At 41.7% G+C, this 23,018-nt stretch overlaps 1 protein-coding gene across 2 annotated transcripts in view; it reads right to left on the bottom strand.

Annotated features, from left to right (window-relative positions):
* Positions 1 to 2,499: 2,499 nt before the first annotated feature.
* The window catches only part of ADGRA1 (adhesion G protein-coupled receptor A1), a 310,905-nt gene continuing 290,386 nt past the window's right edge, over positions 2,500 to 23,018 (bottom strand). For both annotated transcript variants that reach the window (XM_081007127.1, XM_081007128.1), the window contains 2 exons: positions 10,110 to 10,211; positions 2,500 to 6,698 (listed from right to left, as the gene is read on the bottom strand). In XM_081007127.1, the coding sequence (XP_080863253.1) occupies positions 5,477 to 6,698; positions 10,110 to 10,211 (1,324 nt within the window). In that variant the 3' untranslated portion in view covers positions 2,500 to 5,476. The remainder of the gene's footprint in view (positions 6,699 to 10,109; positions 10,212 to 23,018) is intronic.

The following is a 23,018-nucleotide window of genomic DNA, read 5'->3' as shown; positions in this document are numbered from 1 at the left end:
GCAAAAATTAATATAAGACACTGTCTTATTTTCGGGAAAACAGGGTAGCATGTATTCAAACGGAGCCATACTGCTCTGAACCAGTTCTGAAGTACAGGCACCCTTCCTACTAACATGCATCCCACACGTGTGTGACCACATTTATGTGGGTCGGCGCAAAATAAAGAATAGATTTCCCTTCCCTCTCTCAGGCCTGCTGCCCAAGCGAGGGAAGGTGGCCTTTGATCAACCAGCAGTGTGGGGCAGGAAGTGCCTTCTCCCCACCTCTGCTGCCCGTCTGCACCCCCATCCTGGCACCAGCTCTGCTGGGTGCCATCCTTGGCCCTCTCCCTCCCACCGTTGCATGCACTGCCTCCCCTCTGGCAGGCAGGCAGATTTGAGACAGGCTGGGCAGTGGCCCTGAGTGATTTCCAAGATGAGTCTCCCCCCGCTTCCTCTCTGCCCCATGTGCCCTCCATATTACAGTGGGGTGCCCCCCACCTTACAAGATCTCACTTATGCACATGGGGGCCTGGAAAATAACCCCCACATAAGTGGGGGGACGACGCCTGTATAGATTTGGGCTTTCCTCTAATCTTGAAGCACAATTTGGCAAGAGTATCTGGTCTTCAGAAGAATGTTAAGATCCTTTGCTTAGGTGGGTTCTTAAAATTACCCAGACACAGTGTGAAGTTTCAATAGTAAGCAAACCACCCATAAAGTCAAAGTGTAAGTCTGCAAAAGTATGTCCAGCTACTCACCACAACATATTAAGAGTCTTCCAAGTCTCTGTGCGATTTTCTTCTCAGAGATTCATATGGAAAGCTCCCATCCATTCTTCTGGGAAAGGAAGCACAGCCCTGTTCTTTCTTTGCCACAGATGACACACGACAGGTCACAAGTGAGTTCATTTTGCGTTCAGCTTCTGAGTTTCATTTCTCACTACACTAATATTTCAGAGAGGGAAACGCTAAACCAAACATCATATGAAAGCAGGATGCCAGAACTCAATAAGCAAGACTCTTGAGTGAGTGACACCAGAGGAAGAGGAACGTAGGACTTAGACCAAGTGAGACCTTTTCTCCATTTTGCCCAGCATTGTCTGTGACCCTCCAGATATTGCTAGACCACAACCCACATTATACCTGACTCTTGGCCATGCTTCCCACCCATCTACATGGACTGGTAGCAACTCCTCAGGGCCTGACACAGTATCCTATCCCAGCCCTGTTTAGAGATGGCAGAGCCCTGCTTTGAAAAGTCCTGTCTCCCTGAGATATGATCTCTGTGTACTTCTTACGAGCTCCCAGGAGGTGTCTGTCCCCTGCCTGAAAAAGAATGCTAGACTGCATGGATCTCGATGCGACCCAGCAAGGCCATTTTCACGTTCTTGTGCCATAATAGTTACCGCATCCCACTGCCTATAGTAGACCAAATATAAATAATTTTGAATATTGGACAAAATGGGTTTGCACTTATGCATGGGATATAAGAACAGTGGGCCAATGGGGTTGGCCAATGTTGTGCTTACTTAATGGCCCTTTAAATCTGAAAATGTTTGCTTGAAACAGCAGCTAATTAGAGAAAATAAAATCCACGAATGGTACCTTGCATTACAGCACAGGATGGCGGCACAGTATTTCACATTGTGCTTGTCAAAATGCTTCTCCCATAAAGTTACAGTTTAAAGCTCACATGGTTGGCACACTGTCTTACACTGGTAGCAAATTGTTTAAAAAATCAGTTGTTAAGCAATATGCCCACAACTAAAAGACAACCGGTACCATAGAATGCTGCATGAATACCTTCATCCAACAAAATATATACGCAGTATATAGGATTCCATCCATGTTGCCTGGTAAAGAACCTGGAATCCTGCTGGTCAGGTATTTGGTGGACCAAGGAATGAGTTCAGGCTCCACCCCTGATCCTGGTGTTCAGTGGGATTCCAGTTTTGTTTAAACAGGTTATGGTGTGCCGCCCCAGATTCTGCATTGGGTTAGATATGTGTTTCCTCATTCAGCTAGGGAAGATTACTGAGACAATGTGTCTGATTCCAGGAGCTGGCAAGGGAGCATATGAAACACATAAACTATGCTTATAAGCAGAAAAAAACAAAAGAGTGAAACTAACTTTTTATATAAATATTTGTATTAAAAAAAAAGAGAGTCAAAAGCGCAAAAATGAATGTGGGTCACATCTGATGTTACAAAACATTTTTTAATTTATTTAATATCATGTTCTCCTACTCTGCAATTATATTGTATATTTTCTTTAAAAAAAATAATGCAAACAGATTATTGCATAACATGGTTTCCAAATTAGCCCAGAAGTATTTGCTAACTTTATATTCAGACACAATACGGAAGTTGTATCATCAATACTGAATGTTAATCTTCAGGAGAGGTCTGTAACAGAAGATCGTCTGTGGAAAGCAGCACCCATTGAATTATGTAGTTTCTCGTTTTGTTGGACAGAACAACACTGGCAATAGAAACACAAGCTGGAGAACCTTAATGATTTTGTTCCTGAAACGTGACTATTTCACCTGGACCTTGGAGTGTATGTGTGTGGACTATTTTGCATAATTCTAGAGACCTTCTATGACTTAGCTATTACAGAGTATTATAAATATCACTGAGATACAGAGAGGTGGCATTTAATATAATATCTACGCTTATATAGTTGCACTGATGTTGTGGGATGATAGTAACATATACATGGAAAAAGGAAATGATGAAAAAGAAATTATATTATGCACACGTTGCAAAATACTGTATTTTAGATCTGAGACAATTCAAGCATATACAGCATATACATTATAAAGCTCAGGGTATTTTTTTCCCCTTTTTGCATCATCTAAAAGAAGCAATCATAAAAAGGCTGAATACTGTTCAAAACTCAACACCCACCTAGTGCATTCTGCTTTGTTTACCTTCGAAAGATACACACAACAGCAGCAACAACAACGACAACAACAACAACAACACACACACACACAATGGATACATTATCTGCTGTAATTTACAATATATATTTTAACTTTATAAAAATACAGAAAGGAAAAAAAAGGAAATTCCTTGCACTCAGATACTGAGCATTAACCCTTTGAGTACTAATTCCCACCTGCAAACACTGCAGAACACATTCATCTTGACACACATTTTTATATAACATTCCAACAATTATAATAATCATCTGTTATGTACACTGTAAGGAAATATATTTTTACATATCATAAATGGGAGGGATTCATAACATGCTGATAAGAACACATAATGAGTTGAACTCTGCAAAGATCTTGACAAAATAATCCCCTATAAAATAATGCACATCCCCAGGGAACTGCCTAAATTAATGTAATGGATACTTGGAACGTGTGTGATATGTCTATAAATTTTCTTTTGGCGGCCGTATAACATTGTGCTTGTTGCATTTGTTTTTTATTTGTGGAAATATGACTCTCTCTCTGTCTCTTTTTTTTTGCTGAAGACTCCTTCTGCCCTGCCCTCTGTGGCTGTATAGTGCCATTCACTTTAGGTCATCAATTTATAACCAGACTCTATTGAAAGTTTTTGATTTTTTAAATAAAAAACTGGGTAATTATAATTCTATTTTTCGTTGTCAGTTGGAGCCTTGTGTCCAGATGTTCATGGATATCTATTTTGTTTTTGTTTTTTTTTAAAAAACCAATCCTTTGCCTAAAGCTTCCTGAATAGAGAATGCTACTGACCCTAAAATATCCTGCAGCTGAGCAGAATAACTCAATGAAAAGTCATGCAATTGAAGGTCAAATTTGCATGGAAGTATACAGACAACCCCGAATTTGCTTTGGCAGAGGACGGAAGGGCATGGGAAGGAAAGGATTTCACCCAAAATGTGGAACTGATAAATAAATATCTTTAAAATTATATTTCTTTATAGTGCAATCCCATGCACGCTTACTTGGAAGTAAGGCCCACTGCATTCAAGTGAGGCTCACTCCCTAGAAAGGGGCTTTTTAAAAAGGAAGGAAGGAAGGAAGGAAGGAAGGAAGGAAGGAAGGAAGGAAAGAAAGAAAGAAAGAATTGCAGTCTTAAAAATGGATAGACTCCCCTTTATTTGAGTACTCTGGACTACATTGTTATTAGTATTGCATGTACAAGTCTTTCCTTGAACACAGCTCCAAGTCAGATGAAGGGAAGGATCCAGTAAAAACTCAGTACTTTGATGTCCCATTGATTTCAGTGGGTTAGATTTAATAAACTCACTGAGTGTATTCCCCTTTTCCATTAAAAGCAATGGTCCTCCAAAATGCTGAACTTGAGCTGGATGGTGCCCTAAGTAATTCGTTAAGTGCATGACTGTAGTCCTCAAAGAGTTAATGATAAACTGTACTTGGTGGTGCTGTTTATAAAAAAAGACAATTGTAGAACAGCTTGCAGGTTGGTTCCAGAAGGCATAATTACAAAGAAGTGAAACTCATGGAGACAGCTGCTATTACACTGCACAGTGCCACATACAATGAATAGTGCATGCTCTGTAGAGACATTAGAGTGGACCCTTATCAAAGCTATCATATAACCTTATACAAAGGATTGTGCCACTTAAAACTAGTGCAGTGGTGGGTTTCTCTCCCCTCCCGTTTTTCATAGATTCAAAATGCTCTAGAGTAATACCAACATGAATAGCCACGGCCTTTTACAATAAGGTTTTTGGTTCCCCTGCGCCCCTGCATTTCACACATGATAACACTAGAAAACAGCAAATGGTATTATCCCGATCTGTGTGTCATGCAAAAAAAAAAAAAAAAGAGGAACAAAAAGAAATAACAACCAACACAGCACCATAGATGTCAACAAAGGACGTTACCTAGTATTCCTCTCCAGCAGAAGAGAGACGTAACAGCGACTGTACACTGCATGATTTTACAGGCCGTATGCTACAGGTGGTCTTCATAGGTCTAAGGAGCTGTGTTAAACCTGGTTAGAAATTCCTCCTCCTCTTTCACTATCGTAACTTCCAAAATCATTCCCTCCCCCCTCCATAAGAATGACGAAGGAAAGGCTGATATGCATTTCAAAGTGGCTGATGCTAATGCAGAATAGTTAAAAATATATAATAAAATAAAAGGAAAGGAAAACATTACTGTGAGTGGTAACAAAGGATATTGCCTTGTATTCTACTCCCTAGGTTTATTTTCCAACACCCCCCAGCCCCCACAACTATGTCCCATAATTCTTTTAAAAATAATTTCAAAACCACCGCTACTTTTTAAAAGCCTCTTCTTATTAAGAAAACAATAGGTTGAGAAACCTGTACAATTTACTGATGCGCTACGCAAACATGTAGAATCTTACTCAGGTTAGGAGGAAAACAAAGGTTAACGGTGCAATCCTATGCATGTCTACTCAGAAGTGAGCCTCATTGAGTCCAATGGCGCTCGTTTCCCAGGTGTGTATAGGATTGCAGCCTAAGATGGTCTGAGCTGCAAAAGGAGAAGAGCTGGGCTGCCCAACTACACAGTAGTTTCATTCTTCCAGGGCCCCGTTTTGATATTTCCTGTACTGTCTGAACTGTAGATCATGGCTTCGTGCAGGTTCCCCTTTAGAATCCCATTGTGGCTGGTTGTGCTAAATGGTAAAGACTGGGTCCGCGGATGCATCTCGAAATGAGCTGCATGGTGCGCTGTCTCGCTCTCTGGCACCGTAGCACAACTGTAGATCACAGTACTTGCATCGCTGCTTTCCGGCTGACTGATGGTGGGATATGGGTCGCTTTTTGCACAACACGCCCGCCTGTGGCCCGTCTGGCCATCATGCGCACTGTGCGGACTGTCTGTGTGTGAGCTGTGGATGCTGCCATCGACGCTGGAAGGAATGTGGTAAGCGTACTCTCTTTCCCCCGCAGACCGATGCCGGCTGAAGTAGCGTGGCTTAGTTCTGCTTTTCAAGCATCTGTGGATGTGCATGTTGGGCCTGAAAGTTCCTTCGCTGTGTACATGAATGTGAGCGTCGTCTTCCAGCAGCTGATCACAGTGCATTTTTGCACAGCACGGCGTGACGGGTGAAAGGCAGTTGACGTGGTTTTGAACAGCTTGTAGATTTGTAAGTTTGCAGTGGCTAGCAGCTGGGTGATTAAAAACAGCAGATTTAGCAGGGCAAGGCGATTCTTGGAGACACGGGACGTGGACCTGGCTTTCCCCGTTGACGTTAACCTTTGGCCGGACATTAACTTGCACTGAATATGTGTTTCTCCGAGATGGGCAACAGGACCACCAGCAATGCCAGACATCATCTCGCTTTGCACAGTGATGGATAAGGATGAAGAGCCCCAAGGTAACGCAAAATGCTCCATAGAGGCAGCTGAATATCATATCCAAGAAATGTCCTTGGGAAACAGCGAGTGCACCAAAGGTCCAAGTGGCGGTAAACAGGAACAAAGTGAAAGCCGCAGCTCGGAGCTGAGCCTTAAATGAGTGCTCATTTTCCAACAAGGAAGAAGACATCATTGAGCATGTCGCCTGGGAGACAGATCCAGTATCGGTGATGTGGCTGTGGCCAACCTCAGGACTTGCCAGCCTCTGCTGATCTTCCGTCCTTTCTTTCAACTCGTATTTGCGCTCCGGGTGACGCCTCAGTTGCACGTACGTGCAGAGGAAGTAAACGCAAGTCACCAGGACAATGAAGGCAACTGGTCCATAAAACGCACCGAGACTTGGCTCCCATGCCATCCAACAACTGCAAAGGGGGAGGGGGGAGGGGAAGAATAGATTTAAACAAAAAGAAATCAAATTAGTAGTTTTGAACACATTAGTAGTATTGAACGCGTTCTTCTGATTGTTCCATTATTGCAAGCATTTATGCTTGATTCCCTTCCCCATATCTGTTCTGCGGGTTCTCCTGACTGACCCCCTAACAAAGCAGATTGGGTGGGTGGAGGAAGCTCCATTGAGACCAAGGAAGTGTACATGGTTTTCCCCTTCCTTATTCAATCCCCACAACAACCCTGTGAGGTAGGTTAGGCTGAGAAGCAGTGATTTGCCATGAAGTTCATGGCTGAGTGGGGGATTTAAACCCTGGCAGTGAGGGAACTGCCAGAAGGCGCTCAGAGCTGGACCTCAGGGTCCATGCTGAATGATGAGGGTGGAGACGCTCCTTCAGGTACACAAGGCCTCTCCTCTAGCGTTACTGAGGATGCTGGTGTAACCCTCTCTGATCATGCAGCACAGCTAGTTGGGCTGACCAAATATCTTTGGCTTGGAAAGAACACACCTTTGAATCTATGCTATGCTCTTAGGCACACAAAACTATCCAGGTATTTTCAAATGCTTATCAACAGTGTCATCCAATAAAAACAATACAGGAATCCATGTGTGCGTCCCTTAAAAAATCAAAAAAGAAAAGAAATCAAGATCTATGCAATTTATGCCAAGGAATATTGGAGCAATCCCCAGTGGTAGGATGCTGCTATTTTCAAGAGGAGACACTTCAAAAATCAGTTCCATAAAGAGCACGCTAATGTCGGGGCATCTAAGTTTTCTGTAGTAACGTTATTAAAAATGAATAAGGCACGCAACCCACTGTGCTGCTGCTTAATCTGTAGTGCACACACTCTCTCTCTCTCCTAAGCAATTTTATCACCCCACCTGCTTCATGGTTTTCTGCTCACATTGTGATATCTGGTATTGATTGCCTGTGATTAAAGTGATTAAACTAAAGTAGTACAGCCTCTGCAACAGTGCCAAAGGGAAAGTCTCTCGCAAATTTATGAACATAAATAATGAGATCTTTTAATACCCTGTTGATTATAAGTGATTGCCTAATCACACGTGCTGAAATAAATAAGTTTTAATATGATAGAATTTGCAGAGTAGCAGCCCTCCCCAACGCCCTGGTTAGAGGAGTCTGCCGGAGCTCTTCACTCATCTAATGTCTTGTTTCTAAAAAAAGGAATTTACTAAAAGCATTTTCATAAAGTCAGAGTGCAGTTTGCTTTCATTTCCTTACATGTTAAAAATGTGTATAATGGTTATATGCCAGGGCATTACAAGAGCACTCTACACCAATGCTTTAGCACAGCCTTGGCCAAGCTAGTGCCCTCCAGCTGTTTTGTACAAAAGCATCTGGAGGGCACCAGGTTGGTGAAGGCTGCTTGAGCATGAACTGAAATACGTGACCTTCACAGCATCGTTAGCGCTGAAGAAAATGCTGATGAGAAGCCAGTGGTCCACTGATCGGGGACATGCACCCCGATGCAACTGAGCCTTGTACATGTTTGGAGCTCTGAATCATGTATATTTTTAGCAAATGAACTTTTAATTGGCATTCTCCTTACTCTCCTTCTCTCAAGAAGCCCAGGAGAAGCCATCTGCTGTTTGAAGGGTCGTTGAGCCCGTGTGCAAACAATTCTATAAAAGAAGAAAATTGATACTTGGGGGCTAAGAAAACAACGAGGGGTATAAAGTTTAAAAAGCAATTTAGCATACATCAGGCCACACAGCCTGGAGCTTGGGCTCTTTGCATGCGATTTCCAGATTCAGAAAAGCGACAGTGTGATGTACCGTCTAGAGTGTTGAGTTGAGCTGAAGGAAATCCAGTTTCATATCATTCCTTGGCTGTGAATCTCGCAGGGTGGCCCTCGCAGCCTCCCTTGGTTGTTGATAAAGCTACAAGGCTACTCTCAGCTACTTGAAGAGCAGCAGACAAAAGTAACATGTCAATATTTCCCCACTCTTTTAAAGAAAAAACCTCAATCAAAGGAGGTGGCAAACCAGCCTTTAATCCAGTCAGCTCAGGCGGCACTTAATTAATATTAAGCTATCTATCACAGTTCATTAGAAATACAAATATATTGTGTATAAGCGGGGACTCCTCTAAAAAGGATTCTGTTCAGTGCTCCAGCCAGCTTGGAGCAGGAACCTTACAATGCTGTTCAGACACCATGGGGAAAGAGGGCAGTTTCAGGCCCATAGCTATACTAGTGGGAGACCGTTCTGGACAATGTAAAATGTTCATTTATGTTCTACAGTATTACATATATCTCCAAGGAGTGCAAGGTGGCAGACATGGGAGGTTAGGCTAAGCTGTGACAGAGAGATGACCCAAGGGGAGCTTTGTGACTAATAAGGATTTGAACGTGGCTCTTCCAATCCCTAGGCTGACTTTTAAACCACTAAACTTGCTCTCTTACCTTCCCTTCCTCCTGAAACATCCTTGAAGAACAGTGACATGTGTATCCGTGCGCATGCACACACGTGTTTGTGTGTGTGTGTGTGTGTGTGTTTTAACCTTATATCACAAACCCTCCTCCCTCTAACCTTAACCTTCTCCTCCAGAATATTCTCTATAAACTGTACAGGGCTGGATCAGTCCACTTCCACCCACTCCATTGTCTTTCTCACTCCCCACACCCTCACATTGTCTTTGTTTCCCCCTCAGGTAAAGGTCTAACTCAGGCGAAGGCAAACTTGGCCCTCCAGATGTTTTGGGACTACAACTCCCATCATCCCTAGCTAACAGGACCAGTGGTCAGGGATGATGGGAATTGTAGTCTCAAAACATCTGGAGGGCCGAGTTTGCCTATGCCTGGTCTAACTACACAATACATTAGCTGCAGGCCTTGCAGCCGCATCAGGGAACTAGAGATGTTTACTTGTAGGTGCCAATGACTGCATTTCTCTTACTGCCAAGGGCAGTGTGAGAGGTGGCAATTTACCTCAGGAATGTCACTTGGGGAAGATTAAAACCTACCTCCTTGCAACTATATACCCTCACCTTGCCTGCCCCTGAGGTTAGGATTTTTAAAAAATGTAATGTGTAGTTAGGGCCTGACTCCTAAAGATCTAGTGGCTCAGATGTTCTCTCTCTAGTTTCTTGAGAAGTCCGCCCCCCCATGTATAGAGGCTCAACAGCAATCAGTATTCTGGGACTCCACATGTACTTGTCAGGCTGTTTCCCCTCAGCCAGCCACCCCAGATTTTCTTTTATATCACAATTGAATATACTTCTGCATATCTAGGTAGTCCCCTAAGTATATTTTTGGGTGGCCCCATTTCACTTTCAATCGTATAACCACTCAACCGTCTAAGTTCTCTATTAGCAGGAATGATGATGGGATATGACAGCCTGAAAGCATACTGAAATACTTACAATTGCGCTTCTGCGTAGTTTTTTATCCCATAATTATTTATGTTGATTGCCGCTGTAATTCCACATATAATAAAAGGAACTCCTCCACTAATCAGATAAAACCTGTTAACAGATAATATTTGACAGGTGAATTTTCAGTTGAATAGAATTCTTCATAAAAATGATTTTTCATGCTTGAAACGGTGAGGAAAACCCAAGTAACTTAGGTCGTTAACTTTAAATGCTCATTAAAATTAGAAAGAAAATAACATTAAAGCATACAAAGTGTTTTAGGAAACAAGGTGTTCATCTTTATAATACAACGTTGGGGGTATCTTTGTGATATGTCACTCAAAAACTAGAGTTCAACAAGCAAAATTATCACTTACATGTAAATTTTTAAAAAACCCATATTAAATATGAAAGATATTTTAGAATATTAAGAAAGTATTAATGATAGCTATGGTTTTCCATTTTTATACAGAACACAAAATCATTTTATTCTGAATAGCTGCGGCCAAACTAAAACCTTGGAGCTAATCTCATTTTCTCAGGTAGCATTGCGACATTTACATAGGTAGTTATTTAACTCTAGGGAAGAAAGAGCATCAAGAAAAGAAACACAACTGAAAGGTCTATTAAACCAAAGAAATCTTCTTTTTTACAGTCATTAACTCAGCAGCATCTTTCCAAACACCTCTAGTCAGGAATTCTTTCCTTGAGAACTAATGACCTTCAGCAGCTATGGAGAAGGAGCCAAGTTTTCCCACCAGCGGCCTAATCTAGGGGCAGAAAAATCACCAAGCATTTGACTTGAGACCCCAGACATTTACAGAACAGGGCTAGGGAACATCTCCCATTTCCCAGTTAAGCTGTTATTATGTTTAATACTGAATGAAAGCACAAGATTTAGGTTGCAGTCTTGCTTGATTATGTCATTACACATGCTAGAACCTGGGATGGCGACAATGAAACCCTCCAGCTGCCAGTTGTTAAAAAGAGTCATTCCTCAAATGGGAGAGATAGGAAGCAGAGGCACTCCATCAGTTCTGCGGAGAAACCGGCTCCATGAGGCTCCAGCCCAACTTAGTCAAGATAAGAACTTTTGAGAATTGCTGTCCTTTTCCAATTCCCCATTTCCCATTCTTTTTCTTCCTCTTTTGTGTTGTGTATTTTTGTTTGTAAATCTGAGGGCAGGGACTCTTAGGCTTCTGGGAGCCTTTTTGATTGAAGCGCTGGGAAAAAATGATCCAAATCAATCAATCAATCAATCAATCAATTGTGGGTTTTCCTTTGTGGGCATCAAGGTATGGGAAATATTTTGCAGAAACTTGCTTATATTAAGGTAAGGCTATTTCTGAGACCATGTCCAAACATGTAATTCCATAACATACTTAATGAAATTAAATCAGGATCAGTTTGGACAGGTGTCTCAGCAATGTGCCCTTTGGTGGCACTCCTCTCCCCACTCTTTATGCTGATGGGTCCTGATGGGTTTAGCGGGTTGCAATGGTGGTGGTGGCGGCAGTGGCAGTGGCAGTGGCAGTGGCAGTGACAGTGACAGTGACAGTGGCAGTGGCAGAGGCAGAGGCAGAGGCAGCAGTGCTGCTATTGACATACCATCTGGCTTGGTGCCACCATTTTGCTTTTCCTCTCACCATGTCCTGGAATGGCATTGTGAGATGGAAATTAGAGCAGTATTTCAAGCCACCTAGGACATCAGCCAGGCCCCTGAGGTCCAATCAGCAGCCTGGACAGGGTCTCTGAATGTATGCCAATGTTATAATTTTGAGAGGAAGGGGACGAATAATAGGTGTCCATCTTTCAGGGCACTGCTCTCTAGCTCATAGCATTAAACCATTATTATTTTACAAGGACACGTTTGTCACTGAGCCTGTGCTCGTAAATGACAGATTCTCAGAAAAGCTGCTGTTGTGGCAGGAAGCATAAATGGAATCCAAGGATGAATTGTAAGATAAGGTTACCAGACGTCCCCATTTCCAGGGGACAGTCCCTGGATTTACAGATCAGTCCCATACAAAATCCATTGTAGTTGAAAAGTGTCCCTGGATTCATTGAAAAAAATCTGGTAACCTTATTGTAAGAACCTGATTAATGGACTGCACAAGAATTACTGCCTGTATGTTGTTCTCCTCATTTTGCATTGCCGCCCCTCTGCTCCACCTCCTAGTAATATTCTTTTGCAACTTGCATGCAATTAAATAGTGAAGGACATGATATCGCACACTTAACTGGTTAAATACCACTTGCTTAATTCTTCGAACCAAATTCATCCAAGTGCATGGAATGTATGTTAAATTGTCGCAATTAAGCAGCAAATAATTACCACGCTCTATCATTAAGCTAAATCAGTTTCCTAGGGAATGTCTCTTATAAAAAAAGACCCATCCTAATGTAACTCCCCCAAATTCAGCTTAGTACAGCCGATGAGAATTCTACATCTGAGCAGAATTCTCCCCAAAGCACTTTCCACAGAAAAAGCTGTTGTGACAGTCTTTGATGCCATGACACCAAAATACCCAGGTTACACAATGCTGTTTTATAAGCTTCAGCTTGTAAAGGGGTCTTAGTACTTTCACTCACATCCAAACCCTAGTGATGGTTCTCTTTTTTTTTAAAATGTATTTTTCAGTATTTCTATGCTACTTTTCAACTATACTAGTTCTCAAACCAGTTCACAATAATGAAATCAGTTTGATAGCCAGGTGATACTTCCCCCCATGGTAAGGGATCCAGATTCCTCCATTTAAAAAATATACAATATTGGGAGGAGGAATAAGGATCACAAGATAAGGGTTCTTGTGAGGATCTATGCCAGGGGTCAGCAAACTTTTTCAGCAGGGGGCCAGTCCACTGTCCCTCAGACCTTGTGGGGGGCTGGACTATATTTTGAAGGGGAAAAAATGAACGAATTCCTATGCCCCACAAATAAGCCAGAGATGCATTTTAAATAAAAGGACACATTCTACTCATGTAAAAACACCAGGCAGGCCCCACAAATAACCCTGAGATGCATTTCAAATAAAAGGACACATTCTACTCATGTAAAAACACACTGATTCCCGGACCGTCTGTGGGCCGGATTGAGAAGGCGATTGGGCCGGAACCGGCCCCCGGGCCTTAGTTTGCCTACCCATGATCTATGCCATTTTGAGCTCCTAGGAGAGACAGTGGGATAGAAATAAAATTACTACAGCTTAGATTGTTATGAAATTAGAACTGGCAATGGACACTACCTCTCCATATGCAAAAGTCTGAGAACACCACCCAGTCAAACACCTTTTCAAATACCACATTGCACTTCCAATTAGCTACTGTCTCTATAATCCAAAATAAACACGAGGAGTTCTAAGATGTAGACATTGAAAGATTTGATGTTTGTATGATTGACTTTATATTTTCTTTCCTTCTAGAACTGCAAGGTCCAACAACTTAAGCCAGCAACAATATAGTAGCTTACAGGGAGTCCCAAATACCAAACAGCCACTCAAATGGCAGAGCTGGTCCACGAACAATGCACTAGGATCACCTGCATAGCTAAGCTATGTTTAATTCCAAACAGCATGTTAAATACATATTTGCATTTAAGGCACATTTTTTAAAATGAAGACTGCATCATCTGGGGATGGGTGGGGTTATAATTAATGAGATTAGAGCAGGCATGGAGGAGCAGTTTAACCTTTTATGCCCCTGCTGCAGGCCTAAGGAAAATTCATAGTATATCTTTAGATGCAAATCCTCCATTTGCACTCAAGGTCTGAGCCTGTGCAGAAGCCACTAAAACATTTGTCCAAAATGAGCTGGAATGCATTCATATTACCAAATCTGTGGGAAGAGGTGAGGTGGGAATTCAACAAGCAACTAGCCCATTCAGATGTTAAAACATTTTCCTACTTTGCGCTCTGAACATGCTACATGAAACAATACCTCATTCTGAGCTTCATATTATGTGCCAAATATTGATACTGCTCAGATGTGTCAGAAAGCATGGAACAGCAAAATGTGCCATTCATTATAGCCATCTCCAGCCCTGTGGCTCTTCTGCCCCTTTGCTACACATGAGAAAACACATCCTAGAGATGGTACAGAGTGAAGTTGAATGCATTCAATGTATCTGAGCTACACTGCATTGATATCCAGCCCAGCACGCTGCCCGCCCTGTCTCATTGCCAAAAGAAAATTAAAATACTGTCTGGAGATGACAGGCTGTACGAATGATTCCTCACTGTACTACCACAGCTCTTAAGGGATTGAGAAAGAAAAACAACAACAACTCTGAGATATACGGAAAAGAGAAATCCCAAATGATAGAAAAATAAAATACTCAAAAGCAGTAAAGGAAGAAACAAAAGATTGTGAAGGAAATAGCTTTCTTGTAGGAAAAAGACAAGAGGTAAGATAAAGGCAAGTTCTAAATAATCTAAACCCCACATCATTCCTGTTGTGCACAACTTACTTAAATTAACAGATTCACATCAGCAAATGTGAAATTGGACTAGGATGAACTTCAGTTTCAGAAGAAAATTTGTGTGAAGAGAGGGGGGGGGGGGAACAGATTTGCATCCCAATCCTATGTATGTAAGGCCCATTGTTACAAATGATTGCAGTCCTAGACTGAAAAATTCTGTGTGATGCCTGTGGAGAAAATGAAAATATGATATTTAAATATGAGGGAAACATGAAGGAGTAGAAAACTCTGAAGCAGGTGAGGTTATGGGTTGTTAACTGGATGAAAGAAGGTACTAGGATACAGTATGAAAAACCAAAAATGATTTGTATGCAGAATTGACTGTCCATTGCTCTTTGAGAGAAGCAAAACCAGTTGTTCTTCATAAAAGAGGTCATAATCTATAAGGGAGTGTAAGGACAGACAAAAACCTACATTCAGGAATGTATTTAAGGTGCAATTTCACTGAAAATGCAATCTCATTTTGGACAGAAGCTCTGCAAAAGCATACCAGAGCTACTGCACAGCTCCCATTTGTTCCTTAGCAGATTGCACCCTAAAAAAGTAGTGATTGGCTAAAATGATTCAAGATCTCCAATAAGACCTATAAGAATAGGCAGTTCACCAGATGGATTTGACAGATGCTTGCACTAGAGAAAATCTGTTTGCATACCACCATGAACCACTGCATTCAATTGCAAACAATCAGGCTTTCCAAAAACGTTGACGCCTTGTGTAAGAATAAAACTAGAGGTGTTTTTAATAGTATAGATTGAATCTTTCCATCCAACCCTAGAGAGGTCTCTACACCATCAGACAGCAGACCATTCCACTGTTTGTCCCTGTGCCAGTGCAATAATAATAATAATAAAATGTCACTGTCCCTTCATGTCACTGAATACCATCCTTCTTTAATCATTATGAGACAGGGGAATTCCAAATCACAGACCACTTTTCTTCTGCCATTCATGTTGATAAATAGGATGTGATTCAAGTTGTTCTCAATGCATTCCAGGCTGTTAAATAAAACCAAACATCTCAAAAAGTTGAATATGTGACTCTGTGTCAGTTTTGGCTATTTACGCACAGTTGCTTCAGCCTGATATTTACTTGTTTATCTGTAAACTGCTTTTCAGGGCTATACAGCTTTCTCAAGGCATTTCACATCATAACACAAAGTAAAACAATATACACATTTTACAATAAGAGTAACAATTCGGTTTATTTCATCAACAGAAAAACAGAAAAGCAAAATTAAAACAGCAATAGGGATTAAAGTATGCTTAGCGGACTAGTCTCAATAAGTAAAAAAGAAAGCCAGGTCTTCACAGTTCATTCAGCAACAATCTGCAAGGGAGATCCACAGAAGGAAGTTTGATAATGATGGGGCCATCACTGAAAAGTCATTTCTTGTAACAGCCAACCAGCCTGCAAGTGGAGCTTCCATAGGCAATATTAAGGGTTGGGAAGGTTCAAATGGATGCAGCTGAGTTTTTAAACAAGCTAGTTCCAAGCTGGTCTGGGATTTAAAGGTACTTACCAGCACTCTGAGTTGAGTCTGGAAGTGTAATGGAAACCATTGTGTCAGAACTGAAGTCATATACTTCAGTTGCTTGGTCACTGAAAGCAACTAGGCACTGTATTCTGCACCAGTGGAAGCTTCTGGACTCTCTCCAAAGGCAGTTCCTCACAGTGTGTGTTGCAGAGTAGAGTCTACTCTGGTGGTAGTACGCACACTTAACATCAGATCAGTTTGCCAAATGTAAATGGTAGAGCAGGACCTTCGCAACCCTTCCCACAGTGCCTCTCCTCAAAGATAGAAGCAACATCCTCGCCAGAAAGCAGAACAAAGAAGAACCCTGGGATGTCCTCAGATAATGTCACAGCATTTAATCCTCCTTGTGGGGAAAAATTGGTGCACAGGTCTGCCAGCTGCTCCTCGGTAATTTGCACAGTTGTAACCAACTCTGCTCCTTTTCCTCACGTGAGCACGGCTTTATTGAGGTAACACACTCCTGGCTGCAAGTAGTCAACAGTGAGCAGAGGCAGCTGTGGCAATAGAGACTCAACTGAAATTAAGAAGCCACAGCAATGTGGCAAGCAGGATTAGACAGGGTGGCAGTTGATGGACAACTGCCTTCCCTAAGTGTGTTGGTGATGAGAAACAGCATAGGGGATTAGAGGTGCCATTCCAACTCACTTGCCACCTGAGGCAAGAGTCTCATTCTACCTCATGAAAAGGGCTGGCCTTACAGTCCCTAAATCTCGGATCTAGACTGTCATAACCACAGCTCTGCTGCACCCACTACCAACACCTTTCACAACATTTTTCATAGTTTATTCAGGTTTCCCCCTTGTTATCCTAAACAGTACAGTTCCTTATTTTTCCAACCACCCACCTTCTCCCAGTTTCTTCCCCACTACCCTCTTTAGGTGTAGCATTATCATTGCTGTCATTAAGTTAATTTTTAAAGCCTCCTCCCGAAGTCTACAAGCTCCTCTTTATTATTCATTTAAGAAAAGTAAGTTAGCAGGCCTCGGGATTTCTCCCTTTTGATACATATCCCAGTGTGGTACTGAATTCTACAGGCCAATACATTTCTAAAACGACCAAAGAAATGAAAAATAAAATGACATCAAAGATCATTCTACAAAACCAAATACTTTTATTCACATGTGACATTTTAGATGGATTGCCTCTGGGTTGCTTGGACTCGGTAATAATCCTTAGATTCTCAAACCGAAACCATGTGCTTCTTCCAAGCCTCAGGTGCTGCTTCATTGTTTTAAATGGAGACAGCAAGACATTTAACACAATGTCCCCTGTAGCACTCTGAGAGCTCACAAGGGTTTTGTTTGCCCTGTAGCAGATGGAAGCTAGAGGAAATCCAGCTGAAATGTCACATTCAAATATGAACACGGGTTCTTTCAAATATGAAAAAAATAAAATAAAATTGCAGACATTATGGCATTGTTATAGTCACAAGCAACTATCTGAAGGATGATGAAGCATATTACCAGAAACTGGAAGCCTACGGGCTTCCACAAAGAAGTGGATGTTTAGCTTAAATAGATACGTTGAAATCAGACGTCAACACTACTTTTCAGTCTCTGCTTCACCATTAGAGTGGCCAGGTCACAGGGCTGCCGTAGTGATGGGAGAAGATGTGCTTGGCAGAATTCTTTCTCTTATGCAAATCTTAGAAGTGCTCACAGTCACAAAACTTCCAAAGCTCCTTTCCCCATATGGGGATCAAACCTGCAACCTTGGCATTATCAACACCATGCTCTGACCCTCGCCACTGCAGTCCTTGTCTTCATCACAACTAACCCTGCTGCCACAATGTTCTGGCACTGATTTTGGAGGCGTGCAGGGGGATGGAAGAAAAAAAGGTAAGTCCTATTGGAACAAGCTGAAGTCCAATGTGAAAGAGGGATGCCATAACTGGATACCAGCCTAGGTCTTACTGAGAATATATGGAAAAGAGCAACAGTGAGTGCAAAGGGGAAAAAAGGTGTGCGGCAGATTGTAGCAACTCACTCAGTGCTTCTTGTCTTGGAAAATCAAGCCTTTTTCCAAATCAGCTTATTGAATCGCACAGCCCCTTGTGAATTCCACAATCCTTATCCTAGTCCTACATAAATATATATCATGAGTACACCTGAACTAATTCTGAACTGATGAATAGGCTTGACACATATTTATTCTTCCTCACCCTGAACATATAAAATGATGAAAAGAAAAGATAATACCATCCAGCTTTACAAAAGCCCAGAATGTTAGATATTTCCATTCAATAGGTTTCCAAGGAAATATGCTTATGTAGACCACAGAACAACAACAGCGACAAGCCTTTCTATCTACTGCCCCAAATTCTACCCATGGAAAATCTCTTGTAACTCATTATAACTACAGAAGATTGTAGGCACTGATATGATGGCTGGCCTCCTTGCCTTACCCAAAGGTTCTTTCTTTCTGTTGACGGTGCTCCGAGGGAAACAACAAGAATTAATCCTGACAACCTTAATACACTATCCACTTCTATGAATGTTTTAGAGGGTTTGCCAGAGAATGTCATATAGACGAAATTTCCCCCAGCCAAACAAATGGAGCCTGAACAGAAATGCTTATTTGGAAACTTTCCCTCTGGGTTCAGAACTACTGCTGCTCTTGTGTTCCATCAGATTTGCAGCTGTTTCAGCAGGTTTTCAATTACTTTGGCCCAATCAGCAAGAGCCAGTGGGTATATTCTGACCACATACGATGCACACTAAACATTATGGGGGGTAAAGGGTATATGATGACTGGCTTTGGCTGACTGAATGATAATGCAGTTTACCCTGCTTTTTGTTTTTTAAAGCCCACTATGTTCCAAGGGTAACATGTGAGATATATATATATATATATATATATATAACCTTGTTACTAGTGAGGAGCAGGGCACAACTTCCTAACTATATGCATCATTCATAAATGTTCCACCTGCCCAGGAGTTTTTGATTTTCAAAAGCTTTGCCTATCAAATAGAAAACTTAAATGGGACAAGAAAAACAACAGCGTGTGGAATTGCACATAAGATTAGTCCTGCCCAGAAAAACTGTGAAGTCTTGGAGGACTTGTAGAGACTCACCTATTAAAGAATGCTTCAAGGGTGCAATATCCTGCCTTACAGCAAGGAGTTAGATTTGATGACCTACTTGGTTTGTTGCAGCTACAAGATTTTACAACTCAAATGTTCTGAGTTTACATTAATCTTCTTCTATTACCTTTTTATTGAAATTTCAATGCAGCACTGTGGCACTCAGCAAAGAATTCAAAGGCGCTGCCATTCCAACATAAAGCGATACAATGGTGATTGAACTGCAACTATGAAAAATATATAATTCCCCAGTACCTTTCCCAGCAAAAGCAAGTTCTAACCTGTTTCTATATCCCATCTATTGTGATGAGGCAGCACTTTTGGCAACCTTAAGGAACTCCAACTTCCAGGCTTCTCCAGACATAATTTTCAGAGCACTCTGCTCAGTATTTCTGCTTTTAATGTTTGTTTAACATTTTATTGTTTGTTTGTTTTTTACTGCATTTTGATAATATGCACTTACTTTTTGCCTTGCGATTTTATTAGTGCAATTAGTGCAATTTGTATAAATTTGATATATTAAGTGGCATCTAAGTTAAACACACACACACAAATGCTAGAGAACTGCTATCCTAGCTGTCTTGATTTGTCAGAGGTGAGAGTAGACTAAAATCTTAGGGCAGAGCTTTCCAAACTTATAATGTTGGTGACACACTTTTTAGACATGCATCACTTTGTGACACGGTAATTCAGTTTTACTAGCAAACTGGAGGTTAAACTAACCCCTTTCCACCCCTGGCAGGAGTGCAAGGAGCGTCCGCGTGACACAGTACAATGTCACAACACACAGTTTGAAAAACTTTGCACCTCAGGAAGACCAGCAGGAATCTGGTTGAAGTAAACAATGCCAGCTGGTGATGATGTCACAGGGAGATGCCAGGGAAGGAAAATATCAATTCAGTTAGGGTTATTAAAAGCAAATTTCTGAACAAAGAAGGAGAACGCCAAAGTAGTAAGTTAATAAATAAGTGTTGTGTGTGTGTGTGTGTGTGTGTGTGTGTGAGAGAGAGAGAGAGAGAGAGAGAAGAGAGAGAGATGACCCATTCATGTCCCTTCCTAGTTTGTTCATGTAGGTTCGAAGTAGCATTATACTGACCCACATCTTCAAGGTTAGTCTTCTGTTCCAGCACCTAAGCTGCATTTGCATTGTTTCTATTCTGGCAACAGATGAGTATGTGTCTTGCCTCTATATGCCTTGCCCTTTCTGTTCTGAATTCCTGTCTGCATGTTTAGTCGACAGAAAGAAAATGGCTTTATTATTTTGGTTCATTCCCAAAACTTTCCAAGAACAACATGATCCATGCTGCTTTGCAACTTGTTTCTTTTGACACCACGATTCTGATACATCACCTTTTATCTAACTGCAAGCTCATCCATGCACGAACAGATGAAGACTTTTAGCTGCTAAGAACAGTTACTATTGCCTCTGACCTCACTATTCATTTACAGTAATCTTGGGATTGCAACCAAACTCCCGGTAAGCATCTTAAATCCAGATACTCAGAAGGAGAAAAGGAGCAACCTGAATACAATGCTAGATTTATTATTTGGGACACTTCTCTGGTTCTTTTGCTCAGTTCTTATTCAAGCCTAGATTTTACAGCCTGCCGGAAAGACAGCTGAGCCAGAGCTTTGCACGCTATTTCTCAGGTGAATTTATTTTTGGCTGCTTCACTTTTCGTTTAGTATGTGCAAGGTGACTTGGCATACACTTGCTGATTTATGGGATAGATTTATAAACATGGTAAGTTACAGGTTGATGGGAGAGAGAAGACTATGTGATGGAGGACTAAGCAAAGGTCAAGTGCCAGTTGAAAAAAGAGGCTGCTGCTGCTGAGTTTGTAGGCTGATGAGATTAAAGCAAACCCCAGTAAAGGTGATCTACAGCAAGCAACAGGAAGATTTAACACGTAACATGTCAACTAAATAAAATACTAAAATATCTGTGCAACAATTCACAATGTATCTTCAGCTAGGCTCTACCTTTTTATCAAAAGCAGCTCATTGCTAGGAGCAATAGTAGATCATATTGCTAGACACAAACAAGATCCTTGGATGAGGAACTGTTTTGCTACGCCTTCATTGCTACATGCACACAGGTTTCCCATAGCTTACTGTGAGGGAGACACCATAAAATGTGGGGGGGGGGGGAATGTGTATTGTTATGAGTTGGGGGGGGGTCAGTCTTGATGGTCTCTGTGGATCCCTTCCAGGCCTTTGATCCTTTACCCAGCAAGGGATAGAGTCCAGTGGAAGAGGCTGCCGAATCTGCCAAGCCAGTTCCTTTGTTGGCTACTTAAGTGTCCACATCAGCACCCCAAAATATGAACTAGGTTACAAGAGTCACAACTAAATGATGGCGCACTCCAGGCTAATGGATGGTTTTTCCTCCACTCTCCTCAGCTAGGTGCTACATAGGAGAACAACAGGGAGAGTTGTGTATGAGTGAGTTGGAAGCAAGCTGGATGCTGGAGACAGAGGGACACATTTTGCTCTGTGCTGAGCATAATATGGACTTTGGGGGCTTCTCTCTAACCCTCCCATAAGCTGCAAGTTGCCTTCATAAGGATTAAAGGCTCATTTATACAAATCTTGGCCAGCACTGAGAAGCCAGCTTGTGGGAAATTTATATATGCTCACTTGAATTAGGTTGCATAAAAAGTTGCAGATGCTACACATCTGTTAAGCTATAATATGGGAGAAATTAATCCAATAATAAATTAGTTCCTGAAAAAATAAGGTCCTTTTGGAGTAAGTCAAAACTGTTTGAAATATTTACTGTGCCGTTCCATTGCTCTTAATATTTACAAATTGGACAAACGTATAAGGAAAACTATATTATAGGGGGGGAATCACAGGTGAAAGACAGAGCAAAGTTGGCAGTTAAATATCAGAGAGCTTCTATGTGAGTTCAATGAGATTTCTTTCCTTGTGCATTCTGGACATGGCCAAGATGCTTAAGTTGAAGCTGCTCAAGATAGTTGGCAAACATGGTACAAACCATAGTCAGCAGAATGAGATTTCCTGTCTGTCAGGTTTTGCATGCATTTATTCATAAAGTCCACCCTTCTGCATCCTTCTGCTTTTTTTAAAAAAAAGCTGCATAAAAATGCATTTAGCACATTTATTCACAAAACATGAATTTTTGTAGTAGGTTCCCCTCCTCCAAACTGCATGTGACCTACATAGATGACTGGACTACAACAGCCATATATGTAAGATCATGTGCAGTTGTGTTTTAGGGGACCTTCCATAGCTCTTAAGCTCTGGGCAGCAAATCAGGATTTTAAACAGATCAAGGACATGTTTGCTGTGGTGCAGAGGGAAGCGAATAACTGAAGGGTCACCAGAGATGGGAAGCAGACACAGGATTTGCAAAGAAAAGCCACTGCAGCAATGTTTGAGAAACAGATTTGGTGTTCTGTGGCACAGTTTATGGTTGTGATCTTTCCCTTTATCCTTCCTCCCTTTTACTCTGGTATAGCACAAAGGGTCCCTCCCGAGGCAAGGTAGGGATCCAGGCTTGTGGTAGGGGCATTGCACTGTGGAAATATTAAGGGCATGAGAAGAGTCCTGATGGATCAGGCCAAAGGCCCATCTAGTCCAACCTTCTGCTCTCACATATGCCTGTGGGATGCCAGGAGGAAGGACCTGAGGACAACAGTGCTCTCCTCACTTGCAGTTTCCAGCAACTGGTATCCAGAGGCATATTGCCTTGGGCAGTGTAGGCAAGTCCTTCAGTCAGAGTGACTGATGGAACCCACAGCAGAATAATAGCAATAGTAGTAGTACTAGTAGTGATAATACAGTGGTACCTCGGGT

Source organism: Podarcis pityusensis, assembly GCF_964106645.2.
Source record: "Podarcis pityusensis genome assembly, chromosome: 5".
Lineage (NCBI taxonomy): Eukaryota > Metazoa > Chordata > Lepidosauria > Squamata > Lacertidae > Podarcis > Podarcis pityusensis.
Note: the sequence above shows the minus strand (reverse complement) of the source record. Positions and strands in the feature narration are given on the sequence as shown.